Below are 22,009 nucleotides of genomic sequence, written 5' to 3' on the forward strand. Positions count from 1 at the left end.
CCCCCAAGTGTCCAAAAAACATCAGTTAATGCAAGTTTAAATATAAAATATGTGAAATAACAGTAATTACACTCTTTAGTATGCACTGATATTTCAACATGTCGAAATAACAATAATAATAATAATAATACTCAAGATTTGGCCCCTATTTTAACAAATGCACCTTTTTACTGCTTTAACCACTAATATTACAGTGTAAAATTACAGTGAAAAGTAAACCAAGTAAAATATATACACTTGAGGAATAGATGAATCTATTCTTTAATATAAAAATAGAATAACTGATGTACTGAGACCAAATACTGGACGTAATACTGTACAGAAATGTACCTAAACACTCATTATGCTGCTGTTTTGCTGTTTATTAACCTTTACAAGGTAAAAAAAAAAAAACTACGCATGTAATATTTAATACCTGAAATGACAAACTATTGACATTTTTTGGGTGAAGTTAGTCCCAGTTATAAAAATTCAACTGATAAACCACAACAGATCACAAATGTTAAAGAAAATACTGTTTAATTAAAAATCTTAATGGCTTAGGCATGAAAACATGGCAACACAATGAATGCTGAGGATATTAAAAAGACAATAAATAAAATCATATTTACACAGGCAATAACAAAGCAACAAAGACAACTTTTTAGTAGGCAAGTTCTTATTTTAAAAGGCGAGTTAAAACATGATTATACCATAGATATCATTGACCAGTGGCTCTGAACTAACACACACACCAGCTGAGGGAAAGTGTGTGTGTTTAAATGTGTGTGTGTGTGTGAGACAGTGAAGCTTCTGGCAGTGATTCAACACGACTGTCAGCTTCGACAGTCTGTATCTTCACACAGCGGCACTTTTTCATGGTCAAGGAGTGTTAGTGCCTGTGTTCAAACGTGTGTTACTGTACCACTGAGATCAAGTGAACACAGAGCCAAAGGACAGACAGACAGACGACGACACCTTCTCTGTAAGGGGCGATGAGATGCTTTTTTTTTTTTGGTTCGGAGCGATTAAAGCTGCAAGACTCGTCTGGAATCACAGCGGGACAGAAAGTCTCAGTCCAGCCAGCAGAGTCACCGATGGGTCGTCATCAATCTACACTTTTTTTTTTCTTCGCTTCTTTCCTTTTGTTTCTATTGTATTTGAATCGTATTATGGACAGTTTACTCTGTTTTCAAGAGCATGGACGCAGCCCTGAATGGATTCTACAGACTATTTTCTGCTTTTAGTTAAATGTATATAAAGGGAAAAAGCTGTTTCAAACACCTTTGGTGAATAAAGTGTGGGAAATATCTAACAAAAATCTGTATCTGATACATAAACGTATTATGTCAGCCAAAAAAGTGACAAGAAATTACAGTATAGAAACGCCAAAGTATGTCAACCAAAATTTTAAAACTTGGAGACATTTTGAGACATCTCATAAGTCATAATTGCAAGATAAGGTGTCCATTTTTACCAAATATGTTCAAAGTAATCTGGAATCATAGTTTATGACTTTAAAACGTTTGGTAAATATCTTCAATTCTCTATTATTGCCGTCAGCTTGTATCCAGTATCGATCAGGCTCTAATTATCAGTTTCTAATCTCTCCCATGTGGCGCCGTCTGCATATCAAATGACCACATTTTTTTATGATATTAAAAGTCTGAGATGAACGACGTCAGAAAAGGGCTCCGACTGAAAACAATAACTGTAGAATTTCATTTTGTTTAAGCAGCAAATGTGGAGTAACTGTCTGGTGGTTTTGGTTGCAGGTTGTGACTGACAGAAGGCACATTTACAGATTACTGCTGGAATCAAAAAGGTGGTGATGGAAGATTTATTTTGGAAAGAAACTGCGCTCGCTTCAGAAGTACCTTCCTGTTTGTATGTGAAAGTGCATGTTCCTGACTGTAGGCGTCACAATGTGTTTGTATTCTGTGCTGATGTAGTCCTGGACTCAGATCAAGACTCTCTGCTTTGATGATACAGAAAAAAAACTTTCATCTTCCTCTGGTTGGGTTAAAACACAGGCCGTTATGTAGATAACATAACATCAAAATGCTTGTGAAAGGGCTGATTCGTGGTGCCTGAGAGTTAACAGCTGCTCATTTTTGGTCCACTGGAAAGAAAAATCAAAACACCTGAGTGCAACCCGAAACATCAGAGGACTCATTTTCAGTTTGTTAATTTGGATGTTTTGTTGAAGCAACTGACGTCCAACTGATGACTTTGACTGGAGGACTTGATGGTTCCTGATGAAGGACAGTTCATACTACATCAAAGAACATTTCAGTCACCAAGCTGCTCATAAAATTCATTACAGGAAGAATATTGATGATAAGCGCTCAGCAGATGAAAGGGAATCTCTTTTTAACAACTTTTAAACAAAACTAAAGAATCTAAATCAATGCTAGCAGCTCTACGAGGCTGTAGGCACGTCAAGCTAAATGCTAACACAGGTATGCTAACACTCAACATATTAGTTTAGCATGTTAGCATTCTTAGGTTTGCTAATGTTTACATGCCTCATGCTACAGATTGCATTAAACATTAAGTACAGCTGAGGCTGATGAGGATGCCGATTAGTTTTGAAGGCATTTGATTATAAAGTATTTAAGATGCTGAAACTTTGATCTGATGGTGGTGCTAGATGAAAAGCTAAGTTATCACCAGAAGTTATTACAATTCATCTGCATGGCAATCCATCCAATTTCACTCTGAACTGAAAATTTCAACCCGCTGGTGGTGCGAGAAGAAAAGTCAGAGGATCATCAAGTTCTTTAGGATTCGTCCTCTGGGGACCATGAACGTCCGCACCAAATTTCACAGCGATCCGTCCAATATCTGTCAAGATACTTAAGTGATGGACCAACCAAGCGAACACTGGGTGTAATGTAACAAAAGCATAATTTGTTCCAACTACTGGTGTCTTACATGAAAGCAAATCAAAAACCGAACAAGATTTCTTTTTCGCTCGCTGACTGAAAATGAAAGGTCTGAGTCTGACGATGTGACGTGTGGTACGACGGTCACGACATCAGTGACTCCGTCTTTGAAATCGAACGCTGACTGAGAGTTTCATCATTCTTCTACGAGTTGATTTTCAACCAAATAAAACATCTCCAGAGTTTTTGAATTTGGGAGGAACTGGATTTTATCTTAAAATATTAAATATGGTTGGTTGTATGCGAGTCTAACAATAAGCAAGAAATGTTTCTGCCATGCTCGTCCACAACACCGCCAACGTTAGATATCATCACCCCCTGTGTGTCCTTTAGCGTCTGTTCATTCATTACATACAGCCCTGGCTTATTTCTGAGTACCTGAGTCCACACGACAACACAGCACCTTCAGTTTGTTTTGCGTTAGAGCTCAACGGAAGTAAATCCCTTCAAATCTGATTTTCTGAGTGAACCCAGAGAAGCTGTTCTGTGTATAAATGTGATGCTGATTTAAAATTACATGAACAAAATCTGACAGCACATGTTAGTCATTTTGCTTTTTTTTTTTTTTTAGTAAGAAACTATAAGAGTATACAGAAGCTTTTGACTAAATAAACCAGTCTTCAGTGTCAATCATGGAATTAAAGGTGCAGCGTGTAGAATTTAGCGGCATCTAGTGTAACGGATTTGACAGAAATGGAATATAACATTCATAAGTGTGTTTTAATTAGTGTATAATCACCTGAAAATAAGAATTGTTGTGTTTTCGTTACCTTAAAATGAGCCCTTTATATCTAATATATGTTTCTACGGTAGCCCAGAACAGACAAAGCAAACACTGGCTCTAGAGAGAAGGACCTTTCGTGTTTTTTTCGCGGCGGCCACCGCTTGGATGCCACTAAATCCTACACACTGTTTCCTTTAAAATGACAAAATGAACTTCTGAAATTCCAGCCATTTGTTAGTACTACACACAGCACGGCACGTCATGAGAGTACTTAAACATTAAACTTGTTATTTCGTTACAGAACCATCATTGAACTGGGAGCTGAGAGGAGGAGAATCACGTTCAACTTGTCAAATACCATCGAAACGAAGCGAGAGCCACAGTGACGCGTACGACATGAAGCCCTGCGATACTGCAACTGCGACTGAACATTCATCAGCGTGAACACACACACACACACACACACACACACACATCACAGAGTTAATCACTAAAATCCCACCGTGACTCGGTGTCGCTACGTATTTCGTACGCCACAATTTTTGCTTGAGAAGCTGGTAAAGCACCGCGCTGAACTGCTGCCAGCAGTGGGACGCCGAGTCGAGAGCGACGATCCGCGGCGGTCCCTTCTACTGTTCAAAGTCACTGTAGCTTCAACACTTAGCTTAATGAGAGGATGTACTGAGACTGACGGGGGCGGCGGCGGGGGGGGGAAACAACGCCACAGCACGAGTCAACCGGCCACAAAATACGGCAGGGTCAAAGCTTGGCTACAGATTGCTCACATTAAAAGGCTTCGATTCTCCACGTATGCTGCGTTCAGGTCATATCGGACGTAATGTCTCCCTCTACGACTGAGCTGCTCCTTAAAAAAGGGGGACATAACATGCTTTTTTGTTATTTTCTATTATTTTTTTATATTGTTATGATGTTAGTTGTTAAACATGGTCAAAGTTTCAAAACTTGAGCGTACGTAAAAATGCTCCCTGCAAGTCCCTGCAAGGGCATAAAAACCCAGTATAAGATAAATAAGGAGTATTTTAAATCATGCACAGATATTCCAGTAGCGCCCAAGCATAAAAGTACTGTGTAGACCTGGAAATGTGCATGATACATCCCCTTCAATCCAAACTGGACTAAAGGTTTGAACTTCACGGACACCCACCAACCCTGCGGGGGCCCTGTGCTCTCTCTTGCTAGGCCAAAAACCTCAATCTCCAAGTGGCGATTAAGAGTAAACAAGAGATTTTGAGGCTTCAAAGTCAACCGCTTGGCATCAGCATAACTGCAAATCAGTCCAAGATAATCAAAATAACATATAATACCTGCTGCAGTTTGTTCATTGTGGATTACGAATGATTTTGGATGTGCGTATTTCAGTGACGGAAACGCAATCTTCTTCTTCTGCATCTTCTGACATGACATGAACACAGCATTACTCCCGGAGTAAAGCCTATTGGCAAGTAGTTATTGCCCTGCAGGAAAGTGCTTGGTAAATGCTATCCATGATAATGGCACAGAGTGGAGACAGAGACGAGACAAAGAAGGGTGAGTTCGCCCCGAAGCGACTATGTGACGATGTGCGCCGTGGAGGGGATAGAAACAAACTCGCGCAGGATGTTCTTGGCCGTCTCCAGGTTGTTCTGAGCGATCATCAGGGCTTTCTGGATGTCCTGGATGGAGTAGCCTTGAGATATCAGGCATTCGATCTCCCCGTTCAAGGCCAGGCTTCCTGGGCCCGCAGCAGGAGGAGGAAGAGGAGGAGGAGGAGGAGAAGAGGCAGAGGAGGAGGAGGGACCAGGGATGTCTGGCAGTCGAGCGGGACATTCTCTGTTTGAAGGCTGAGGTCGTCGGTCGGAGTTGGCTCGCCGTGGGAGAGGTTTGGGGGGTTGTTCAGGGGAGACACTCGCTGCGAACATACCTGCGAACACACAAGTAAGGAGATGAAAAAAACTGGTGGAAAAGTTGTGTTGAGTGCTCACTAGTAGATTGTAGATTTATGGTGACACTTAATATGCATCAAACTAATGATTGACAGGCTGTCGATTCATAATAATTCAAAGAAAGAACACCGATCTTTTTCCTCTGCAGCTGCCGTCAGACACTTGTGTGACTTTGAAACTACCATAAGACATGTTGTGGTCACTCAAGTGTCAAGTCATGACAGTAATTTTCATAACTACACAGCCACGTTTGGCTAGAAGCTGGTGGTTTCCATGCCAACCATATCAAGGCTTAAAATATCAAGATGTTAGATAAGATATTATCAGTTTGCTGGAAATGAGCCGTGAACTTAACATATACACACACACACTTGTTTACTAAGAGTCTGAGAACTATCAGGTAAATGTAACATCTGCCTCTTTCATGTTAAACATTAAATACATTAGTTGAGCTTTAAATGGTCACTATGTCTAACAGCAAAATATTTTAATATAGAATATAATTTTGTCAGTAATCTTACCTTTATTTAATAGTTGTAAGGTGTACATATTTGTGTTATTTTCATTATTTTATGCTGTTATCTTATATTTAATATTTTATACTTGGCTACATAGTATCCATGGTAACGATGCAGCTATAAAGCATCACCGGGGGAACAGGTCAGACCAGGTGAGTGTGTGACTGTTAAATGGAAACCTGTAAATAATAATGTATAGCTGACATAATTATAATTATATTGACATTCAGAGTGATTTTTCTATGTGAACTGATTCATGTGTATCAATAATCTGTAATATAGTGAGTTTTTGATCCTGGTCAAGGTTAGACCGTTGGCCTTGTATTTTGTTATTTAACGGTTATTAAGCTTCGTCACAGAAATCATTTATTAGTATTGTAAGTTTCCTTTGATTATGATAAATTGTTTTACTGAGACCGGGCTTGTATCCCTCAGATCCCGAAGTGCTTGCAAGCAATAAACAGACATCATTGAATCGACATCAGAGCTGTCTGGGTGTCTTCGTTGGAGTCCACCATCATCATCACAACACAACGCAGAGACTGTAGGCTGTCACTATTATCAGCCATATAAAACAAACTTAACGAGGGCGTTATAAATTATAAACTGTGAGGCTAATATAGTCCCCTGTTACATAAACAACATGATTTATCGTTGTCGCTGAACACAACTGAATTTGTATAGATACATACTTGCTTCTACTGCACTGTCAATGCTGAGAGCGCTGAAGGCTGTCGAAGGACCGCCGATTTCCGCCAGGGTTCTTCTGGTGGGGGCCGGAGGGACGACCGGTCTGGGACAGTCGTACTCATAAACATCCTCCAAACTGGCCTCCTGCGGTTTGTCCTGGGAAACTGCGGCTGAATGTTGAGGGTGGTCTAAAAAAAAAAAAAAAAAACAGACGTCAAATGATGACTAGCTGTAATCAATATATAATTCACATACAGAGAGTTATATGATACAACGTATAACATCTGTGAAATAAATATTACCTTACTTGAAATGTTCAGTTCATGTAGAGAATACATCTGTTCTTGAGACAAAGACTGTGTTTCACATTTCCTGTGGTTCACTCAGGAATCTTAAAATGCTGTTTTTAACATTATTTATGATCTGCACTTTCAATTATAGCAACACCCATTCAGTATATATATCAATGGAGTAATTACCTATTATAGTAGTTTTCATTAATGGAGGGCTCTCCTTTAAGCAAACTAATCCTAGCAAGGGCTGCAACTAACAATTATCTTCCTTATCAATTAATCTGTAATTATTTTCTCGATTAATTGATTAGTTGTTTTGGTCTCTGTTTCCCAAAACCCAGGTAAACTTTTTTGTCTTACGAAATTACTCCAAACAACTAAGAAATTATCAAAATAGTTCCTGATTAATTTAATAGTTGAAAACTAATCAATTAATCGTTGCAGCCCTAATCTTAGCTATTATACACAATGTAGTAAATACCAGTGTAATAATACTGGTACCATAGAAGAAGAAGAAGTAGCAGTACTGTAGTGATAAGAATTATATATTACATTTTTTCCCTTTATTTTCCTACTGATGGTGATAATTTGGTGATTGAGTGTGAATGTTACCCAGGTCAGAGGTCTGTGCTGTCTCAGATGCACCAGCCTGGGCCTGGATATTACACATGGACTCGTAGACTTGGGGGTCCTCAGAGTCACCGTCGCCCACCTCACTGCTGGGACAAAGAGAGAGAGAAAGAAATCATTCAGGAGTGCTAGTATTTGTCATCTCTTATGCCCAGTCTTTGATCTCCTGTTCATTTTTTGTTTTGGTGTGTGGATTTAGTCCTGTATTTTATCATCTTTGCATCAAAGCATCAATCTAAAACCACATTTTTTCTTTTCATTTGCTTCATGTCCTTTATGTCATTTAGTCAGGAAGGTGAAAAAAAACAGAGAATGAGTGAAAGTGAGATATCTGTGGTTTTTAACATGGACAAACAAAAGTGAGACTCCAGAGCCCCCTGGTGGACAAAATATTAACTGCTTCAGTAACATTAATGCACCATTTAGTCCGGTATTCTGTACAAAACTGTGCAGATGTCAGTGCTCAGTGGTTTCCTCGAAATAAACATAGCACAAAAAGTGAGGAAATGTGTGTTTGGTAGATTATTTCTTTGTTGTAACAATGCTTCTTGGCAATAAATCTTATACCACTGGAAAACCTGTTTATTTCCCTTTTAAATGGTGCCACATTTGTAAGGAACATGCATTTGTGGGATGAACAGCAGAGCTGAGTATGTGGGTTGCGCCCATGAAAAATATGTCAAATCTTCTCTGCTAATGCCAAACAGCTTATTCTGCCATTGACTCTTGTTTGTCGTTTGGTGGATTGGATGATTGAACCAGCATTTGTCGGTTTGTGGGGTTTATCAGAGACCACCTCCAGAATTTGGGAGTGGAGAGGATGGAATGGCCTGCCAGCAGTCCTGACCTCAACCCCATTGAACACTTGTGGGATCAGCTTGGGCGTGCTGTTCGTGCCAGAGTGACCAACACAACCACGTTGGCTGACTTGCAACAAATGCTGGTTGGAGAATGGGATGCCATCCGACAGCAGTGTGTGACCAGGCTGGTGACCAGTATGAGGAGGAGGTGCCAGGCTGTTGTGGCTGTGTATGGTTCTTCCACACACTACTGAGGCTCCTGTTTGTTAAATGAATAAATTGTTAAATTGCCAATATGTCTTGTTTCTTCAAACTTCAATCATCCACTCCAGCAAACACCAAACAAGAGTCAATGGCAGAATAAGCTGTTTGGCATTGGCAGAGAAGATTTGGCAAATTTTTCATGGGCGCAACCCACATACTCAGCTCTGCTGCTCGTCCCACAAATGCATGTTCCTCACAAATGTGGAACCTTTTAAAAGGGAACTAAACAGGCTTTCCAATGGTATAAGATTTATTGCCAAGAAGCATTGTTACAACAAAGAAATCCTTACTTTTTATGCTATGTTTATGTTATAATGTCTAATTATCTTGTGAGTAAGAAGGAACTAAATTCTGATGTAGGATAATTAAAATCAACATTTTCCTGAGAATTAATGAGTCAGATTGAACATTAACAGCATCCTGACATTTCCAAGAGTCTCGTTTCACATTAGATACTTTTCTCTGTTTTAATCTTCTACAGTTCAATACAGATCACAAGACGTTTTCTTTAATTAATATCTTTTGAAGGCAGAATGTGGTTTTAAATTCAATGTGATGCACTCCATTATATATCCATGTCTCCCAGAATGTGAGCAGATGTGTTGTTCTGCCACCTGCTGGGAAATCTTAACAGGTTAAAACAGCTCTACTAAATTATTTTCCCTGGTTATCCTTCAACCCCGTTTCCACTGCGAGAACACCTGGATATTCCCATAACCTGAACTTTTAAGAACCTTGTGAAGCTTTGCTCCTTGTGTTTCCAGTGTGAACATTGTGGAATTCATAATTAAAAAGGCTACAGAGGAACCTAATATACAATTTTATGTACTGTTTAGTAGGTAAATTAAGAATTCAATTAAGTGATTGAGAGACAGACACCAACGGAAGAAACTGCTTCATAAAATTCATATAATCTTTTTTCATCTTTCTACTTATTTCCTTGCACTGTTTGGCTTTGTTTAATGTCCAATTTTTTGCCAAATGATGAGAAATCTTCTGGTTTGGTTTTTATTTCTAATAGCTGATAATCCCCAATTACAAATGATAAACAGGACATTTCATTTATCCAATAAGCATTCTTCATTGTCCGACAAGGAACGATTTTCTACTTAGAGAAGCTTGATTGACAGGTACTTCATTAAATATCAGGACAATGAATGGCCCCGGGGACCTTGGCATGAGTTTCCTGTTTACCTGATGTCATTATGGTGGTTTGCCTGGGCAGGTGGTGGGGGTACCAAGGAGCCTGTTATGACCCAGGGGGCACCAGAGGCTGGAAGAGAGGTGGGACTCATGTACTCATTCTCCTCACAGTCGGACAACAGCTTCTCTCCACTTGTCACCGCTGACGCTGGGAGAGATCTGGAAAATAAAAAGCAGGGAGGGATTTTGACTCTTTCATTCGTGATGTATATAATATTTTTGAGATATCTGAGGTCAAAGAATATGCATAAAATTGGCAATACACAATTCATTTAGACAACACAAACACTTGTGAATACAGGCCTTGAAACTACATGTAATGATACTTTTTGACGTGACTGTAACATTCATTCATTCCTTGTATATTCCATATTAATTCTATAATTTTCACTTGAGCAGTTCAAAACATTTGCAATACTGTGTTTATTTTTGTATCTTAAGAAGATGGATAAGAGACTTGTGCCACGTACAGCTGTGCTCATAAGTTTACATACCCTGGTAGAATGTGTGAAATATTGGCCATTTTTTTGGAAAATATGACCTTGATCATGCTGAAAACTTTTGTTTTATTTAGGGATAGTAGTCAGGTGAAGCCATTTATTCTCACATAATTGTATTTGCCCTTTTTGCATCATAATGATAACTGAAATCACCAAAATGGCGCCAATCAAAAGTTTACATCCCCTCGAATGTTTGACCTGATAATAAACACACAAGTTGATACGCACAGGTTTAAACGGCTATGAAAGGTAAGTTTCCACACCTGTGATTTGTTTGATTGTAATTAGTATCTGTGTATATATAGTCAATGAGTTTCTCAGCTCTTGAGAGACGCCTGCACATTTCAATCAGGGCTGCTCTGACTTGACTTCATACTGAGCCATGAGGAAAGTGAAAGAAAAGTTAGTTGAACTTTATAAATCGGGGAAAGGATATAAAAAGATATCCAAAAGTTTGAAAATCAGTAGTGTTCAAGCTCTGATGAAGAAGTAGAAAATTAAGGGTTCTATTGATACAAAGCCACAGTCAGGTAGACCAAGAAAGATTTCAGCCACAAGTGCCAGAAAAATTGTTCAGATTACAAAGAAAAACCCCACATGTAACTTCAGCTGAAAGTTGCATGTGGCTGTTTCAAGATGCATAATAAGGAGGTACTTGAACAAAAATGGGCTGCAAGGTCAAGTTGCCAGAAAAAAGCTGTTACTGTGCCAACGCCACAAAACAGCCCACTTACAATCTTCCAAACAGCAACTACACAAGCCTCAAAACTTCTGGAACAAAGTTATTTGGAGTGATGAGACCAAAATTGAGTTTTATGGTCACAACTATAGACACTATGAATGATACACATCTCACAGATTCTGCCAGGGTATGTAAACTAACCCTAACCCTAACCCTAGTCCTAGTCCTAGTCCTAGTCCTAACCCTAACCCTAACCCCTTACCCTAGCCCTAGTCCTAACCCTAGTCCTAGCCCTAGCCCTAGCCCTGACCCTAACCCTAACCCTATGAGCACAACTGTATGTGAACAGAGCTGCAACAATTAGTCGATTAATCAATTGACAGAAAATTAATCGGCAACCATTTTTGATATCGATTCAATTCAATTAATTATTCTAGTCATTTTGTAAGCTTTTAGTCATTTTTAGCTAAGTTCTTTTAGCTAACTCTTAGCTAAGAGTTCAGCTTTTCAAATGTGAAGATTTCACGCTTAATTATTATTAATTAATTTGTAATACATGACAGTAAACTTAACATCTTGACTACCTCAATTTTATTGACCAAGCAATAAATTGACTAATTGATAATATAATCAGGAAATAAATCCATAAGGAAAATAATCATTAGTTCAGGTCCTGTGTGTGAATGGTATGAATATTGTGTTTTTTTTATGTTGTATTTCAGTACAGTGTTAAGCTGCTTAAAATCCAAAAAGGGGAACTTTGTACATCCACACCAGCAGCAGAACACATTGTGACTTAGATTTTAAAGCATCTGACTCACTTAAGGTATTAAAGTATGACATATTGTAAAAATATTTTATGCCCCTCAAAATTTAAAAACAGCAGTGTAAGACACATGTTGATTAAAAGGTTCTGCTCAATTGGCCAAAAGCCATTTGCCATTTACAGGCATTTGCTTCTCCTCAGTTCTTGTCACAGCAGCGGAGCCTCGTACCTTGCAGCCAGGCAGTAGATGGCGTTGGTAGCTGCCTGAGGTTTGCTTCCCTCTCCACTGGTTCCGTTGCTCTGAGGGATGGACGACATGGCTGAGGGGGCCTTGGTTACGGGCCGTGGGACCATGTAGTTGGCAGCCCAGGCAGGGTGGTCGGGGGTGGAGGGTAGGGGTCTCCTCTGGAGTCTGGAGTCCTGGCTGCCCAAGGAAGGGCGCTCCGGAGGAGGAGGAGGGGGTAACTCTCTCAGGGCTGGAGGCAGAGGTAGAGGCTTGTCTCTGTGAGTGGCTGCCATCTGGAGCGGAAGACGGGTGGATGTAGATGTTATTAACCAAAAAGATATGAAGACACAAGACAGGAAATGGGGGTGCACCATTAACCTAATTATGTAAGTAAGATGACCTGGCTGAAATATTTACATGATAGCTAGAGTAACTGGAGTTTTATATTATCCTAGTTATAAATCAAAAGTGCATGTAAGCATGTATGAATGAAAAAAAATACAACCTTTTGTCTGTCAGTCTGCTCTAGATTATTAAAAGTACAAAAAAAATCACTTCTAATTAACTTTTTTCCACTTTTTAGCAGACAGATAGTAACACAAAGAGGGAATTGTACCATAAAAAGACTAACTTCAGAAGATTTGTTCAACTCAAGCTGCTGAAGTCTCATATTAGCTTCAGTTGAACTTTGAAATGTGTTTTTACACAGAACAAGTACTGTGGATTTTACTCCCCATCGCTTCCATTTCAATCATGTTCTCTTTACAGCCAGTATGGCGGAAAGGGACAATTACAGTGATCAAATCAATCACAAATCAAGCTCACAAACACACACACACACACACACACACACACACACACACACACTTACCTTGGCTGTGGCTCCTTGGCTCAGTGCACAGTGGGAGCTGGAGGGTCTCTGCTGCAGGAGGTCGAGCCGGGGGGGCACCGGAGGCAGCTGAGACACCGGAGATGGTGGACGCTCAACCTACACACACACACACATATATACAGTATATATGTTTAGATGAGTTGATGTTTGTGTATTCAAGGTTTCTGTATGTTGTATTCTGACCTTGGTGCACGCCAGTCTGCTCATGACTAAGTGCTGGTCTTCCAAGCGATCGTCGTCTTCTTCATCATTGCCAGCAGTAGCTTCCGCTCTGTTGGACCCCTGGAAACCAGCGAAGGAAGCCCCGCTGGCCTTCGGGTGGAAGGGATCCACCACGATGGGCTCCGTGCCTTTAATCTCACAGCGGCAAAACGGGCAACCCTGACCCTCCGACTCCTGATACACACACACACACACAGGAAGCGCAGTTAAACCAGCGAGTTTTAAATAGTAGTAAAAAAAGATAAAATATTGGGGATAATATTAATTTGCAGTAACTATTAAAAGCCGTAGCAAAACAAATCTGAACTATAATTCTGACGCTGAAGTTTTGTGTGCATAAAAAGTTCACACTGACACTGCTTCATGTTCTGTGGAGCAGCGATGATGATGATGTTTTGCTTTTCATGGTTATTAACAAAACGGACTGAAAATATTAGTCATACAAAATTTTGAAAAGGTGAGTTTTACTGACGAGGTACAATCATTCATCATTCATTCAATCATTTTTATTTGTTAAAAGAGCCACTAAAGCTCTTATTATATATGAGCAAAAGACTCTTTTATTTGTTACAAGTCACCATCAGGATGTGACTGATGGTGATTATTCATGTTCATTTCTGAAGAAACATCACAAATCTGAAAGTTGCAACACATCTTTATGGTGCGAGAAACAACACCTACCTTGTTAGTTTTGTGCTACTTTAAGTCCAACACGAATGAATAAAACATTTCCAGCAGTAAATAAAAGAAAGATGGACTTCCTCCTTTGTCTTTACTGTCAGGATTTATAGAGCTGCTATAAACAAACGTGATTAAACAGTGAGTGTAAAGTGCAGCGTCACCTGCCAGGCGGTCAGACAGGAAGTGCACATCAGGTGTCTGCACGGCTCGATCTTCACATCCTTGTCGTTCTCTGCGCAGATCTTACAGAGCTGGAAAGTGGAGCCCATCTCGCAGTACAACTCGTACTGCTCCTGCAGGGATGAAAGAAAGAAACACGAGTGTTTATTTACCTTAGTGGAATTAATTTGCCTTATAACAGTGCATCTTTGGCAATGTGTGGCTACAGCACTTGTGTACTAAAAGCAAAAGGGAGCAAAGGGGTTTGACTGGTCAGCAGATAAGAAACAGATGAAGCCAAACCTGAGTGACTTTGATGTGGTCCTGCGGAGAAGGTTCACACAGTCCTGTTAGATCTGGATTCTGCGCACGACCATCTGGGAACAGATAGCTGGAGAACAACCACAACACACAATCAGTATTATAGAACATTTTCCTTCATGCTTTATTAATTATTGTTTCTAGATTAAATGTCACTGGGGGGGGGTTTAATGGAAACAAAGTGTCCACCCACGCTGAGAAGGAGCAGCAGAAGAAGAGACCGTCTTTATTTATGTTATTTACCAAATTTAACCAAGTTGATGATAACTGTCGTCTTCATCACTAAAAGAGCGAACTACAAACCTTAAACATCCACTTTTAAAAAGACCACAGTCGTATTTCCTTTCATGCAGAACGAGCTGCACTCATCTCTCTAGGTTCTTCTTTTGTTGTAAAATACTTTTTAAATTTTACCAGTGAAATATGTGACTGTACAAGGTTGAAACAAATTATTCAGCATAAAACACAATCTCCTGCTCTGATCTGCTGCGCTGGTATGAAACAGTAAAGCTGCACAGGAAGAGATAAGTTTTCTATTTATAAAGAGCAGACATTTATGTAAATAATACCGTTAGTGCATCCTTATATACTGTGTAAAGTCAGAAAAAACTGCAGCTGCAACTCTGACCTGCTGCCATCAATGCAAAGTAAAGATATTTGCAGAAATGTAATTAAGAAACTTGGACATAAACTCGTTTGGCTGATTAAAATAGCTTTTTCTGGACTGTGTGTATAAACTATAACATTATGTACTCTAAAAATCTATACAGTGGTGCATTGACACTGCGTTGTAATGGGACTCACAATCCCTCTCTGTATCCATCAATGAGGGCTTGGAAGAGTGGTTTGTTATGGGGGATGGTTTGCAGGATGTTCCCGTCAGCCGTCACGTAGCCGATCGCCCACTGGCCCAGCCGAGTGCAGCTCAGCCTGAAGATGTAGCTGAGAGAAAGAAAACAGTCTCAACCGACGGCGGACGCACACACACAGGCAGCGATATGTTCAGGAATCAGACTCTTGGGTTATTCCTCTGAGATGTAGAACTGCAGCTATCAGTCGATCCACAGAAAATTTATAATTGATTGATTGTTTTAAGTAATTTCTACAGAAAAAAGTGTGATTTTTTTCTGTTTTTTTGGTCCTTTATGATAGAAAACTGAAGATCTTTAGGTTGTTTGGGACAAAACAAGACAATCTAGGTTGCATCTTGGGATTTGGGAAGCTGTAACGTTTTTCACCATTTTCTGATTTTTATAGGCTAAACAACTAATCAACAGATTAACTGATAATGAAAAGATTTAGTTGCAACCCTTCTTACAAAACATACAAAGCTTCAAAATACTGAGGAGGCAACATTTCAATGCACTGTGGTTTCCATGGTTACATGTGTTTCTGATCTACACAGGAAGTTGCAATGCAGAAATGTTTCAAAACAAAGCGTTCAGGAAGTTATTTGAAGATATTCGTCATTCTGAGGGCTTGTCGGCGTCTCACCTGCCGGGCTTGTGGATGAACCTGTGCAGTCGAGCCTTGACTTCATCGTAAGTGAGGAAGGCCATGTAACCAGGGTGTGTGACCGCCAGACTGTTCCAGTTCCTTAAAAGAGACGACCACGGCTACACGAAACACACACAGATCAGCTGTTTTAAGCCACATTCAGCTTTTCTGTCAAACTTTCCGCTACAGGAATTTATTGACCCGTGACCTGGAACTTTCCATAGACCTGAACCTGTTGGAACCTCATCGGACTGACTTGATTGATCAAAACAACTTCCATTTAATCACAATCAAGCCCATGAAATTTATGAATAAAACATTTTCCCGTTGTAGCCGTTAGATTTACATTTAACAACGTCAAATTTTAGGGTCTTTGCAGAGATGAACACAGAGATGCACAAATACTGTTGCACCAACTTTGCAGAACATCAGCTTAGTTAATGTATCGTTAAATCGATCCAATGCATTCTCCATGCACGCACGTTCACACTGCAGAGAGCAGGTGCTGGACTGAAAGTGAGCCAATAACTATCTCACACACACAGCAGGGCTCCGATGTCCACAACTGCTCTTCATCAGACTAAAAAGTTTTTAGTCTGATGAAGAGCAGCGGTGCTCAAAACGTCACCTCGTTGCAATAAATTCTGACTCCAAAATTAAGCAACGCAGCAGAATGTCCTTAGTATCAGTTTCCATGTAGAGTCCATCATTTATCTTCTCATCTACGCAGCAGAAATTTATGCCAGATTCACTGAAAGAGCTGAAACACGCCGGCTTTGCACTCTTGTGTCAAAACAATGAACCTCTTTGACATCTCTCCGCAGCTTTTTCCACTTCACGCTGCATCGTTTTTGATTCTCTGAACTCATTAATGATCAAAAGGCCTCTCAAGTGTTACTGACTGTTTCCACACTACATTGATCTGTAGATGCCGTGACATAGCCCCAGAGCGCTCGACTGTTACCTGGAAGAGCCTGGTGAAGATGTCAAATTCAAAGACAGAAATGTAGTCGTTGCAGGTGAGGTCGATGGTGGACTTGAGGGCCATGGCCTCCAGGCCAGAGCTGATAGGATGAAACTCGTGGAGAGCCTGACGAAAGGTCCTCCAGGGCACTATGGTCCTGCGAGGGGAGGAAGAGGACCATACATCATGATTGCAACCTCAGACAGCAACTAGCAAACATAATCAGTGTGAATGGAATGAAAGGGCTGAAAATGTCAGGAGGACATTTAACTCACAAGAATAGAATCTAATGGGAAAATTACAAAAACATACAAATCTGCTAATTTAATGTTCAAGCAAACGCCTGAATTTACAGAATGAAGTTTACAAGCACAGACTTAAAAAAAAATGTATCGAATATTTGCTGAAGTAGAAACTCACTTGTCCCCAAATGACCTTCTCCAAAACTCTGCAGCATCTGCTTTAGTGATCCTGAAGTTGTCGCCCTGAAATAGGCCATTGGGGAAGATGGCTTTTAGCTCCGCTAGCATGTGACTGAAGATCAGAGACAGCTTGGTGAGGTTTCGCCTGAGTGTGAAGGAAGAGGAAGAGACAGAACAGAATATGCAAAGACAAGTTATTAAAGCACATTATCAGGCAAATATTAAATTCATACTAGTTGTCAAAAAGGTTACAAGCATTAAACAAACATGTATATATGAATGTAGACCTTTATGATGCTTGTATTTATACTGTGTGTTCTTCTGTGTTATTAGGGTATGTATGCTTAAAATCTTTTATACTTATTGAATACTGGGGTGTAAAAAGGCCATAATGTTGAAACCTCCCTTCAACAGTTAACAGGACTGTATTTAGTACAGCGTTGGTGACATTTCCTAAACCCCCTCGATATCTATGAGGAAACGCTCGATTAAAATCACAGTGCGTCAGAGGAAGGATGAACCTTTGCTTAGTAATGGTTTTCTGAGAAAGAGGAAGTGGATGTGATTGCGACAGACTAATCATGCGTTTATTTTTGTGATTCTACTTCAATGCACATGGCTGACGTACCTTTTTGTCATATGCTGCATTTCACCACAGTGATGGAAAGTGTAAATATGGAGAAACTTCATGTTGTTAATGATAAAAAAACAGATCAGTATCTTTCATAGGTTCTTTTAGATATACTGGTAATCTGTTTAAAGCCCTTTAATGTATTATAATTATGTTTACAGGTCGCTGGCAACTTAACTTGACCGTACAGGATGATAAAAGTAAGGTAAATGTTATGTAAATTAGTTATTTTGATATGTTTCTAAATCTTGTTCTTCATTGTCTAATGAAATTTCTAAGGCGGTGATTCAGAGGACTCATTCTGAACAGCTTTACTTGTAATTTGGATTTCAGCTCAGCAAAAACAAAGACATGGACATGAAATTAGACGATCAACAGCAAAATAATCTGCAACTAATCTGATAATGAGTTGAATGTTTAAGACGCTTTTTAAGCAAAAACAGCTAATTTGCTGCCACTCTTAAGTCTCATGTGACAGTAAATTCAATATCTTTGAATTTTAGACTGTTGGTCGAACACAAGAAGCGATTTGATGATACTACAACCGGCTTTAGGACATTTTTCAGTGTTTTCTGGAATCACGTAGATCAAACAATTCATTGAATTCATTCATTGCAGCCCCAAGATGAAACCATCTATTCTAAATCAACTCATACTATGTGCAACTCTGTACTGTTAAGTCATGTAATCCAGGTCTTATTGTATGTATATTGAGCTAACTCAATGATTAGCCTCTTTGGTGCAGCTGTCAGTCCTTTCACATCTGGATGTATTAGCCTATTAATGAACGTTCATCATGTCATACCTGGGTTGGGAATTCTCCTCATACATCCTCTCCTTTGCCTCCTTAAAAAGGCTCATGGTCTGTTTAGTCTTGTTGGTCAAGTTCTCCATGACGACGCGAAAATACTCGTTCTCCCCAAGAATCTCCATTCTGCCCTCATATCTGGAGAGAACGGTGCGTAGGTGCTGGTAGGTATCCGGCAGCAAGTCCAGGATGTAAGGTGGGCTGTTCTTCAATGCCACCTTCGGGTTCTGGCACAAACGCACCACCTGAACAGGAAGCACAAAGGCCCAGAGACAGTATTTAACAAAGCATGACAACACGATATGCAAACAAACAAGGTCTCAGCCCCAGTAGAGCCCTTCAGAGTTCACAACCGATAGTGGGACTAAAAATGTTTTGGATTGTCCTGAGGGTGGTTTTAGATGAAAGGTCATGAGGTTATTAAAATAAAAAAAGGGTTTATGTGCTCATAAAATTTTGTGGCAATCAGCCAACTAGATCGCGGGTTATCTTGTTAGCAACGTTGGGTTTATGCCCCAATGGTGGTACTAGAGGAAAGGTCAGGTGGAGGTCAGGAGGTCACCAAAAATATCAGACATGTTCAATGTGGCCTGTCGTTATGGAGAATTGTTTCTATCATTACTTGCACTGGTTATGATGACGTTTTACACACTTTAGCAGTTGCTGAGATCTGGGAACAGACAAGTACATTATTTTCAAAATAATAATAATTTTCTCTTCAAATAAAGTTCAGGCTCAGGAGGCAGAGGAGGTCATTGATTCCCGGCTCCTCCGGTCCACATGTCGAAGGGCATCTGGGCGAGATACTGAACCCTGAACTGCTAGTGTGCATAAATGATAAGATCTTCCTGCTGGGCAGTTTGTCACCTCGCATGGCAGCTCCATCCATCAGCATATGAATGTGTGAATGTAGCTTGTACGTGTAAAAAACACCCTGAGGCGCTATATTAGTGCAGTCCATTTACCATTTAACTTTAAGTCTCTTTGCTCAGGATACCTGACCAATCAAATGCAATGTCTCTGCGTTCCCAGAACTCAGCAAATAACATAACAACATTACAATTACTGACAAGAATGGTGGCCAATACTTGGAAAAACAAGTCATCCTTTAAGACCCAACACTGCAAGACAAAAAAATGCCACTTAAATATAATTAAGTAATTGTAGTAACATAAACATTATACCTACGTTTTACTGACTAGAAGACTGTTTTTCTTTAGAAGATTTTTATCGGCTTTTTACTTTTCTTTAAACAGTAAAAACAGGAAGGATGGGCATGAGTGGGTTTGATACATCAATTCACTATGAGAACCGCAGACTGTGTACTTCAGTGTTTGCTTTCCGGTATAGTATATAGTATATAGTACATAGAGAAGTGAGTTGGGAGATAAGTCTGAAATAGCAAAATAATAATGAGAATATTTCTTTATATCAATGTGCCACAATATAGAAAATGTGTGCAAAAATCTCAAAGTAATTCCACTCCTCAAATAACAAATTCTTTCACTTTTTAATTGGATAAGATCGTGATGATTCAGCACATGATCACATCATCACAGTATGTTTACATAGAAAGACAATAAAACCTCAATTACCCAGATCAAACTGGGAGCTTTGAAAACCTAAATGAAGCACAAAGCCACATCTTTGCACAGTAAACTGCTTAGTCGCGCAATGGTGTTTTGCACTTTTTCTCTTATCTGATGCTGCCTCACTTCTTACAACCTCTATATCCGTCTGCTGCTCGTCTCTCTCTCTCTCTGTGTTTACTTTCATCTCTTCTGTTTAGCTCAGTTATGATTGTGCAAAAGATAAACAAGAGTGACAGTCAGGCATGAATACATAGAACTAAGCCCTTTTCCATTGAACACGTACACACCTACACGTACACACATACACGTACACACATACACACCTCTTAAGATCTAATGCCAAACATAAGGCTGCCTCACAGGGACGTACAGTACACGGGCTCCTCAGGTGTTTCCACAAAGTCTTTGGCAAAATGACTTACAGATTAACTTCACTCTGACCTCATTCACCACAAATTATCCCAATTAGATGATGCATGAGGGATACAATTGAACTCTAATTTTGGAGTCTTCAATTTTCTCACACATACAGTGCTGGCAAGTCAAAGCCAGAATAGCTTTCTATATGAGACTAAATCCAATACTACAAGGTTTAATGGGACTAAGGTTAATCTCCTTTCACAACAGATTATGGAATAATGTGTTTATAAAAGTTCAAAAGGTAAAATGCCATCGTCATGATAATGTTTCGATCAAAATACTAATGAAAAAGAGGGAGAGTGACTATTTTTCTGATGTTGAACTGTTGATAATTAACACATTTAATGTACGTGTGTTTGTTTTTTTTTTAAACACCAACAGACACTGTCAATACCTTATCCATGAGTTTCCAGCATTTCTCCACCATCTTCTTATCGACCACTGCAGGTTGGTGAGGCTGAAGAGGCTGCTGGTGGGGCTGAAAGGCGTCCTTCATCAAGCCGATGAGACCGGCGCCCCTCCTCGGATTTCCGGCCATTAATTCGGTCGGCGACCGGGGGTTAGCCCCGGGGCAACGGTTGACAACCAGAGATTATTCTTGACACGTTTTCCAACAAAACTACCAGTGTTTTGCGCCTTATCTGCACTTAACACTGGTAATAATGGGTCAAGCAGAATCTGTCCAAGAGCAGAACAAAAAGGCTGTGTGTACACTGTACGCGACGCAGCTAGCTAACAAGCTACATTTGGAAAAAGCTTCTCTCCGTTTTAATTCCGTCGCTAAATAAAAGCTCAGGACATAGTCGTTGTGTTGCTGTGTCTGCTGTCAGACAGCTAGCTATCTCTTCCTGGCGACGGAGGGTTAGAGCGCCCTTTGAAATCGACCCGGCTTATAATAAACTCAGGGTGTTAATAAGCCACACAAACAAACAGGTTGTGCAGCAGAACAGTCAACGACAAGTCAGCAGCTGGAGTAAATACGGATATCCGGCTGTGACCTTCAAAGTAAAGGCTTGTTAAATCAACATGCAAACAGTCAGCTGTGGAAGAAGTATTCAGATCCTTTACTGGGGTAAAACTACTAATACAGCTATGTAAATATGTTCCATTATAAGTAAAAGTCCTGCATGAAAAACCCTCCTACCGTAAAAAGTATTTAAGTATTATGAGCTTGATGTAGTTAAAATATTGCAGTAAACTGACTGACATGTTGTAGGATATTTTTTTAAAAAAA

The 22,009-nt window shown here is 39.8% G+C and overlaps 1 protein-coding gene across 2 annotated transcripts; it reads right to left on the reverse strand.

Annotated features, from left to right (window-relative positions):
- Positions 1 to 502: 502 nt before the first annotated feature.
- On the reverse strand, positions 503 to 21,752 carry LOC137195990 (E3 ubiquitin-protein ligase CBL-like). Of its 2 annotated transcripts, none has more exons than XM_067608731.1 (15): positions 21,170 to 21,752; positions 18,761 to 19,008; positions 17,323 to 17,469; positions 16,903 to 17,059; positions 15,936 to 16,057; positions 15,246 to 15,383; positions 14,424 to 14,511; positions 14,123 to 14,254; positions 13,242 to 13,454; positions 13,038 to 13,154; positions 12,170 to 12,459; positions 9,984 to 10,151; positions 7,708 to 7,811; positions 6,805 to 6,990; positions 503 to 5,572 (listed from the first exon to the last, which is right to left on the reverse strand). In XM_067608731.1, the coding sequence occupies exons 1-15, from the start codon at positions 21,311 to 21,313 to the stop codon at positions 5,220 to 5,222; spliced, it is 2,607 nt and encodes an 868-aa protein (XP_067464832.1). In that variant the 5' UTR covers positions 21,314 to 21,752; the 3' UTR covers positions 503 to 5,219. The 2 variants fall into 2 exon arrangements, with proteins under 2 accessions (XP_067464832.1, XP_067464831.1); XM_067608730.1 differs by having other exon boundaries at positions 7,708 to 7,814.
- Positions 21,753 to 22,009: the final 257 nt, after the last annotated feature.

This window comes from Thunnus thynnus, chromosome 13 (genome assembly GCF_963924715.1).
Source record: "Thunnus thynnus chromosome 13, fThuThy2.1, whole genome shotgun sequence".
In the NCBI taxonomy this organism is placed as follows: domain Eukaryota; kingdom Metazoa; phylum Chordata; class Actinopteri; order Scombriformes; family Scombridae; genus Thunnus; species Thunnus thynnus.